General features: G+C 41.5%; 1 protein-coding gene across 1 annotated transcript; it reads right to left on the bottom strand.

Annotated features, from left to right (window-relative positions):
• Positions 1 to 3,021: 3,021 nt before the first annotated feature.
• Positions 3,022 to 9,727, bottom strand: LOC109973903 (tripartite motif-containing protein 46-like; the record flags this gene model as incomplete). Its single annotated transcript, XM_020623783.1, has 7 exons — positions 3,022 to 4,446; positions 4,620 to 4,687; positions 5,644 to 5,873; positions 7,901 to 8,239; positions 8,464 to 8,585; positions 9,152 to 9,405; positions 9,632 to 9,727. Coding segments are annotated over 7 exons (1,557 nt in total), but the record flags the coding sequence as incomplete, so codon positions are not given.
• Between the last annotated feature and the right edge of the window lie 157 nt (positions 9,728 to 9,884).

The raw sequence follows: 9,884 nt of genomic DNA, 5'->3' as shown, positions 1-9,884 counted from the left end.
GGAAGAAGAATAGCACATTATTGAGTTTAAAGGCAGAGCAAGCTGAGTAAAAGGAATGAATGATATGAATGTTGGCTCCCGTAAACATAGCTTTTTGCTTCAGGTTAGCAAAACCACACAGTGCATTCAAGAAACAAATCAGGTCTTATGAAGATGCGGTTTAGCTTCGTGTAGACTAAGACAGTTGTGTTAGCGGGTTCCCTTCTTGCATGTTCTCCAGATGGCACCACACACTGTCACTCACAGACTGTATATAACTCTGAGATCCTTCATAAATTCAGACGATTCCCTCCTCCTTCGCCTCGTCTCAGCTATACTGAATGATGATCTTGGAGATTATGTATTGGTAATTCCTGCCAGGTCTTTAAAACAACGCTCATACTGTGTGCTTAATACACTGAAGAGGGATTATGTAGACCCCTACATGTGGTGTTGTGGCTGCATACCACCAGTCAGACTAAACCCAATCTGTTACAGATTTGGACTAAAGAGGAGAGGTGCGACAAGCACAAGGCCTGTGCTATGCTGTATTCATGCTTTACAGTACATTCCACATCTTCTATATCGTGGGGGATCAGAGCTACTTTTATCTGTATATATTAGGGCATTAAAAACAACCTTGGGTTGTGAGATTTTTTTTTTATTTTTTATTTTTTTTGGTGGATCTCCTTCTTTTCTACATTTTTATTTTTCCTTTGTGGTAGAGGCAAAGCCAAACCCCCATAACAGTTTCCCCTAGAATGTGGGTCCAATTAAACACATATTATAACCATATGTGGATTTTCATATTGAAGCTCATAAAAGGTAAACTCCAGCAGTTTACATTACATTTACATAAGGAATGCTAAGTACCTTCGCATGTGATGTGTTAATATCTCTATCAAAAGCAGATGGTCATCACTATTCATTGCTTTAACCCAAAGTGTTACATTGAACAAGATTCTCAAAGGCAGGGATGATTTCTTAAATTTGTAAAATTTCATAAGGGTATTATTTCCTATCAAAAAAGGCCAAAATTTCAGCATTTGGAGGAATCACAGGGTCCTGCCAAGTCTGTATTCCATTTTAAATTAAGATTAGCCAACAGCTGGCGTGCTTTTAAATTTACACTCATATTGTATTCAGTATATTAGAGGCCATTTAGGACTAAGAGACAAGCTTTTTATGTCTGTAGTTATGTGAATTTCATATTGATTTACTTTCTGCACAGCCCCTCATACATGCAAGTGTATTCATATAAGAGCTGATTTGGCAGCGAATGCTGTTCTGTTCTGAACTTGGCATAAGTTGTCTTGTTGCATTGATTGTTGTCTAGAGCAGCCAACATATGTAGATGTTTGTGTTTGTGCTAAATCAGTAAGTTATAGTCATGACTATCATTGTCCAGTCAAAGTGAGGCAATACATATATGATTACTGACTAAAAATCATGTCATTGATTCAAAATTGTAATTCTCCTTCTCCTTCTTAATATTGTTATTGTATGACACCTTTGATTTTCAAAAGAATAGATTTAAATTCCACATCCACCACAAGCTCTTCTTTCAGCCCTTGGGATTTCTCGAGCTTCTCGTGTTCCTTCTTCCTGATGTTGCTATGGCTTGGGATTGCTACATCTATCACTATGGCCTTCTTCCTCTGTTTGTCCACCACTACTATGTCCGGTTAGTTGGCCATTACCAGTTTGTCAGTTTGTATCTCCTGACATAGAACTTGATGTCATCCATGTAGAGGAGGTGGCTGATGGTTGCTCCATTCCGTAGTCGGTATCTGTAAGTCAGGAGTGCAACGACTTGTACATTGGTGAAACTAAGCAGCCGCTTCACAAACGCATGGCTCAACACAGGAGGGCCAACTCCAGTGGACCAGAGTCAGCAGTCCACCTCCACCTGAAGGACAAAGGACATTCTTTTGAGGACAGTGAAGTCCAGATCCTCTCCAGAGAACATCGCTGGTTTGAGAGAGGCGTTAAGGAAGCTATTTTCATAAAAATAGAACACCCCTCACTAAATAGGGGTGGTGGACTAAGACACAACTTGTCTTCCATCTACAACCCGGTTTTGAGATCTCTGCCCAAACATGCCCACCAGGACAATAGGCGTCGGCTGACAGGGGAGGATCCAAAGACAGGTAACGACCCTCATTGATACTGGGCTGGGCTGTAACGACTCAGTCGTTAATGGACATTGTTGGCCTTCTAAGGACTGAAACCACACCGAGGGGGATAAATATCTCCGACTCAACACCAGTCAGTCAGAACTGATGAAGCCTCTTGGATGAGAGGTGAAACGTCTTCGATCTAGATATCCAAGTCCAGTTGATTTCCAAGGTTATTTCGGTTGCGGTTTACTATGACCTGGATGACTGAGAATCTGCACAGATATCTGTAACCACTCTTGGTGATCTGAAAAAACTTAGAAAAAATCAACTGGACTTAGATTTCTAGGTCGAAGACTCTTGGTGATGATCTGGCTGAGGGGGTTCGGCCCCATGCAGAACAGCAGTGGGGCCAGAGCATCTCCTTGATAGATACCACACTTGATGTTGACTTGTGCAGTTGGCTTGAAGTTGGCCTATAGGGTTGTTTTCCACATCCCCATCAATTATATAGAGATATATATATATATATATATACTGTATAGTGCGCAGGAAAGATCTGTAACTAAGACTTCCTTAAAGGCAAATTTGGAACAGTTTTTAGAGGAAATTTTGAATATGGTAATAACAGCACATTTCCTGTAATGGAGGACTCTTTCTGTGAAACAAGTGCAATTATTCATCTTTGCATATAAAAATACTGTGACAAAGCTGCATTGTGCCAAAATGAGGCTGGAGAAGCCTCTGCTGTTCTGCTATGTGTTGCTGCACCCTAGTGGTGGAACAGCAGTACTGATTCATCCTTGCAGTTGTTAATTATGATGAAAACAAATGGAAAAAGCAGATTTAACCCCAACTAAACAGAAATAACAGCAAAGAAAACAGGAGGTGATTTGTATTTTAAACAATTTGTATTTATTCAGTGTTTATTTCCTTAATCCATTTTTCTTTTGCAAACATTCTGCCAGCAGGGAACGTTTACATGGATATAATCTGCTAATCGTTTCATAATAAGCGTTGCTAATTAACTTAGAACCAAGCAAGGTTGAAGAAAAAAATCAAAAGTATTGGTTGTGAGAAAACAGCTTTTTTTTTTTTTTTTACTGTTGGCTAGTGAGTCAGCACTATTATCAGTCAAACCATACACACAGCCCATGCACATGGGGAAGCAAATACACACACACAGACATCAGACTCATGTATTTGAAATACAAAACAGCAAAGCACAAACAGAACCGTGGTAAGTAGTGATTAACTGTTTGGCAGAGGTATAATTGGAGCTTCTAATTACAGTATTACCTCATTGTTCCTCTCTACTTCTAATTTACCACATTTACATCCCAGGAAAATTATACCTTTGGTTGGCATCACAATGGGTGAATAGAAAATAGCCACAAACAACAAAGAATTTTCATCAGCTGTGTAGTTAAACACAGGTTTGAATAGAGATTAAATAAAATATTCAAGCTTTTTGTTGCTTACGTGATGATCATATCTCCAAAACATGTGAGATGTTGAGCTTTTAGCATTAAAGCAATGAGAGTGAATGCTTTTATATGAAAGACAACAATGTGTGGTGCTGTATCTAGATGAGCTTTATAGATACGTATATGCAATATAGCATGGCTACAAGTGCAAGCATCAAAGATATAGCTACATTACATATCAAGTGCTGGATAGACCAGACACTACTTAAGCAACAGTTCTTGCAAAACTTGGTATAACAAAAATGTAAGAAACATAATTACATTGCATATTTGTTGCTATAGAAACATTTTCTTATACAAAGGAAATTAAATACTAAACAAAATCGCTGAGATGTCAAACTTTTTGCTCTAGGTGAGTAAATACTTCACAATTACCAATTACATTCCAAATTACCATATAACCTTAGATCAGAGGTCAGTTGTTATTTAAATTAGAGACACGGGTTTGGATGGTTACCCTTCTGACCGGAGTCTGATCCGCGTTGTGATTGGCTACCAGCTCCTGCAGCTGCAGTGCTCCTCCACCAATGAAACAGAAAGCTGGACACACGGGGCCAGAACAATCTACATGACCCTCCCACAGAGGTCGCAGAGAGTGGGCGTCAAAGAAGGTGACACGGCCCTTCTCAAAGTCAAGGCATACACCAAGTCGGGGCGGCAGCGGGTAGGTGAGGCCTGTGGGTGTGGAGGGGCCGTTGCTGTTAGTGATGGGGTCTCGGATGCTGTTCCCATGGCTACTGTGGTGGTGGTAGTTGTGTTGAGGCATGTAGATTTTACCCATGCCCATAGTGAGGAAGCAGAAGGGTGGAGCAGAGTCCAGGGCATCTTCTGCTCCACTGTCATGGCCACTGTCTGGTTTTTTTCTAGAGAGATAGAGAGAGAGAGAGAGAGAGCGCAGTCTGAAAAATTTAGATTTTATTTCAAATTAGCCAAGTTACAGCACAGTCCATGTACTCCTGATTGGGAATGACCATTACATACAATTATTACCTACATTAGTGTTAATTAATGTCCATGTCATGCTCCAGCTACTCACCGGGGACTGGCCATATCTTGTGGAAGGTGAAACCACTCCTGCAGTTTGGATTCGAGACCAACTCCCACCTAGTCAAAAGAAGAGTCTAAATGTAATTAATAATTGACTAGCCACTACTTTATTAAATCATCTGCAAGTGACAGCAGGCCGCTATGTTGTAACCCAGTACAAACCTACCTACATCAGACATTATAACCAAGTATTCTGTTACTTATGTGGGAGAAGTTAGTGCAGCAGCTCATCAATCCTGTGTATTAATACCCTCTTTCCAACTTTCTTTTTAGCAAAAGCAACATCTCATATTTTATTCTTGAAAAGCATTATGATGCAAATGCTGTTGTGTCACATTTTACAGTATGATGAGACTGTTTGAGGTGAGATAGAGTAGAAATAAAAAGACTTAGATTTATGTGGCCATATAAATGTCTTCACAGACATTTTTCAGTATTTATTTGTTTTGACCACCTCTGGCTGCTTTATCAAACATTTTACTGTCCTGAACCTCTGTCATTGTCCTTGTCACTGCAGCCATGCAGTATCTCTCCTGTACTGCTGGTATTCTGCTTGTAACACAAGATTATAAACAGTGTGTCTTGGATGAGAGGTCAGTTCCACCCCCTCTTTTGAACACTGGAGAGTCTAGGGAGTTTGCAGGTCATAGTACAATCTATTGAAGTCTGTACAAAGCAAAGTAGACTGGTCGGTTTGTGAAATGCCTCACCCTGTTCCACATAGACATGAATGGGAAGTAAATTTTGGTGTGCCGGCACCATAGGGAGAATTATTAATCACATGCCCTCTGATTTATATTCCACCTCACCCAGCCCTTTTGCACTTTGCCTGCTAGACCTGGGAGATGTCCAGTGGTTAAATTGTGCCCTCAGTGTCACTGAAGTTCAATGTAATTTATGTTTAAGTATTAAGTCTGATAGTGCATACTGCCCAAAATGTGGAATGCAGTATCACAAACAGTATGTAGTATTCAATGCATTCTACATATAATGATTAACTAGCATGTATTTACCTTCACAAGGTAAGAACCAGGCTCTACAGAGCATGCCCAGTAGTGTCGTCCCTGTGTAATAGCTACATCACCAACCAAGAGGTCTGAAGTCAGGTGACAGGAAGTGAGGGCATGGTCAGCAGCCTGCAGCAGAGAGAGACCAGGGACACTGCGAGCGCAACGCTGCTCTTTACTGACAACCAGCCGGTCAGCATGGAGGCCCCAGCGAGAGTCCAGGTAAAAGTTGAGCACTGGGAGAAGACATGAAGTGGGAATGCAACAAAGAAAAGAGGGGAATAGAAGGGAAGAAGATGTGAAGACAAGGAGATAGGTGCATTCAAAAGTGACAACGGTTTTAGAGGCAAAAGGAAATGATTGGGCAGCAACAGGGGGAAAGTGGTGCAGGTTTACAGTCAGAACTCAACAATGGCAAGAGAAATCAGAGTATAATAAGCAACTGAAAGGAGAGACTACGGGGTGAGGAACAGAGAGCAGACATGCACCTCCTCCCACGACTACTGGAAGAAAAAAGACATTGATGTATACATTGATGATTCAGGGAGTGAAATACAAAAGGTATTCCACAGAAGCTCTGGCTGTTGCGAGTGCAGATTTTTCCAGAGGACATACAATTTACAAAGGTAAAATACTCAATAGCAGGAAGGAAAACCAGTTTTCAGTACAGGGACACGAGGAATTCACCAGTCACTCAACTCAACCATCAAAAAGCTCAGGATCTGAATGTGATCCATGTTGTTAAGCCTCGGGTCTTAACAAACTGCAAACCTCATCATCAGTGCTCAGACAGATCTCGTCATAAAAGGTAGAGTGTGAGGCAGAGGGGTGAGTGGTGCTGAGTGGAGGAACAGAGGATGCATGGGATGACCACAGAGAGGAGGAGAGGAGAAGAGAGAGGCGATCAAACCATATGAATGCACTTCTTACGTTCTGTAGGAGGCATGTAGGTTGGCAGCGTGGAAGTAGCACAGAAGAAGATGACAAGTACAGAGCTGTGAAATGGAAACAAAAAGATGAGGAAATAAGGAGTAAGAATATGAGAATGTGCTGAAAGTGGAGACAGGTGGTAAAATGGAAAAAGAAGATGGGAATGGGTAAAAAAAAGAGAGAATGAATTATTAAGTGTTTCTCCATGGAAACCACCATAACAGTTTTATAGTGACTGATAAATAATAGTAGGTGACAAAAGATGAATGGCTCCTGGTTGACAGCAACTACAGCTGGCTGTGGGGATATAATGATATTTTTTTGGTAGCTGTCTTACACTTGTCACCGATTTGAGTGGCTAGAAGTCATTAACCAAAAACAGCACAAAGACTCCACAGTTGGGTGGAAGATATAAAAAGACATGTACAAAACCAACACATTCTGGACAGGCGAGAATTGAACCCTCTGACATTCTACCTCTCTTTCAGTACAGAGCAAGTTAAAGAATAGTCCCAGTTTACTTCATTTTAGGTCATATTTTCTTAGTTTTGGCTATCTTCCCTAAAAGTGAAGATGTTATTGTAGTCGCAGTGTTAATTGCTTATATCTGGAAATACACTAGCATTGCTAAAACTCACACTGAGGCAACAACGGGCAAACAATAACACAAGTTAATAATTACTACTAATTCCAGGTTAGTTAAATTTATTTGAAAGACAAAAAAATAATATAATGGTCCGCTGTGACCATTTGAAGTTTACATAACTATGCTAATTAGCTTCTATTTTATTCTATTCTTTTTAAATTCAATTAAATAAAGGTCTTTTAAAATTACCATACACCAATCAGCCATAATTTTATGACCACCTCCCTAATACACAAGCGTCAATGCGACAGTCGTGTCACTCTGCAGCCAATTGCTTCCATAGATCTACTGTCAGGAAGAGCACAAATGTGTTGACCGTTCAGTGAGAACTTTCGTAAGAGGAGTGAAGACTGTGGTCGTGAGGACAAGGCAGAGATAATTTTAGATCAATTCAACAACCTCTTCACTCTAGGTGTGATATCACCACCATAGCTGCTGATTGCTTCTCTTCATAGAGATCGATGTGCAGTATTTCTCAATTTCAGCCATTTAAACAAAGATTCATACTAAATGTAGTTATAAGTTGCCTCGTGTTCATCTACTAAGATTTGCTTCCACATTGTGAGTGTTTGGATGAGGTTATTCATGTTCTAGTTGTAGCAGTAATACCATTTCCCTGTGTTATAGTCAAAGTCTTTGTCTTTACTTGTTAATGTGGATTGCTGAAATTTAAAGGTGTACTCTCACCTGGTGCAGGTGGGGTGTGCAGGTACACCTCCTCACTGTACTCCCCGTAGCCCGCCTTGTTGCAGCCTCTCACCCTCAGCACATACACGCTGTCCATTTCCAACCTGTCGATCACAGTGCTGGTTCCATTCACTTCATCCAGTCGCTGCCAGCCCCATCGGGCGGCAGACAATCCTCCTCTTATCCCACCTCTGGATGCTCCTCCTGGTACCACACCCCGACGGCGATACTCGACGGAGAAGTGCCAGGCGGGTGCAGACTCTTGGGGCAGTCGCCAGCACAGGAAGAGCTGGTCATAGGCCAGGGTACGCTGGGTGTCAATCACTGGAGCCATAGGGGCTGTGACATATTGTGGAAATATGAAGTTTCTATCAACAAAAGGTTTAGATGAAGAGGTTTAATGTGTCATACTCTATCACGGGCTCACATTTACATCATAAGTGAGATTAAAAAGTAATAAAGAAGCCCCTGCCTCCTCCACCTCCCCTTCCTTCCTTTATTATTTTGCCCCTTTCCACCATCTCCAGCCCCGTGCTCCTCCTTCTCACCACTCCTTTTCTCACCCTGGATGAAGTTCAGCTCTGTCAGGAGTTTGAGTTCCTTGGACACATCCAGCTGGAAGTGTCTGAAGGACGGATCAGCAGCCAGCGTGAAATGCTGGAAATTCTCAATTGCTTTGCTCAACCTGTTGCAGTGAAAAATGGGGAAATCAGAGGGGAAAAAAGAGAAATGGTGTTTACATGAAGCTTCCATCAGGATGAGTGGGCTGGTGAGACAGACTGACAAGGAAGAAGAGGTTTGTGATAATTTTTAAAAGCTAAACTGGCACTATTTCTGGAATATTTTTATATCAACAAATACAATATAATATATCTCAGTACTTTCCAATGTCCCTACTAGGGATTGTGTCACCAAACCTCAAGCCCACTGAATTCTGCTAAGGACAGGTAACAAAAATATTCTTGTATTTTTGAAAACTTCAATGCAATTTCCTAAAACAGCTGGTCACTGTAGCGTTTGGCAGGTGTTACACAGTAAGTAGCAAATAGTGTTTGTTGCAGCCTAGTTTCAGTTGTGGATTCATGTGTTTGGTGCACTAGTGAATGTTTAAGCTGTCTTCTGCAGAACCGTCAGGTGAGAGTAAAAAAAGGCAACAAAACAAAAAACCAAACTAAGAAAGAACGACAGACCTAATTGAAGATCTGTTTGGTCAAGACAGAGAGCATGGCTAAAGACAAATAAATTAAATGCCTGTTATGAGTCTGGCGAGCAGCCTGCACAAAGCAGGGCTGGTCTGTTTCCTTCAGCAGCTCCTGAGTAAACGCCATGAGGCCTGCATGTTCCATCAAGCTCCGTCTCTCTGCCACTTGAGCAGCCAACGCCTCGCCTCGTTTCTGTCGTGCCACCTCCAGAGCCTGGGTGAGCGAAGCATGGCGCTCGGCTAGAGCGGCCGGCAGATCCCTGATGCGCTGAGCCAACTGCTCTCTGGCTGACACGCTGTTAACCTGGTAATAAATAACAGATGGATTCAAAACTCAGACAATTAACATCATACTGATGCTAGCTAACACCTTTAAGTCAGGTTGATTCAGCAGCCAAACCGCACAACAGTTACAAAGGGGACTGAATGCCTATATATTGACAGACAAACGGCCATTTTGGGGGATTTGGCTGCCGATGGGTGTTCATTCTATGTTCAGCCACATTTTGTTGGTCCTAACTATTAATCACCTCAGTTTGTGTGATGGCACTCTCCAGCGTGGTAATCTGAGCCAAAACTGTGTCCTGGCTGGACAGAATGTAGTTCATCTCCTTTGTAATCTTCTCCTGTCAAATAAACAGCAAAAACAACAGATACAAACAGCAAATCCATACCACACAGCTTTACATGAACTCTGCATTCACCCATTTACTGTACATTTTATGTTGCATGTCTCTGATATATTGAAACCTGCTTTTTAACATTTTGAGGTAATGCATACCT

Source organism: Monopterus albus, unplaced genomic scaffold (assembly GCF_001952655.1).
Source record: "Monopterus albus unplaced genomic scaffold, M_albus_1.0 scaffold310.1, whole genome shotgun sequence".
NCBI classification, from domain to species: Eukaryota; Metazoa; Chordata; class Actinopteri; order Synbranchiformes; family Synbranchidae; genus Monopterus; species Monopterus albus.
Note: the sequence above shows the minus strand (reverse complement) of the source record. Positions and strands in the feature narration are given on the sequence as shown.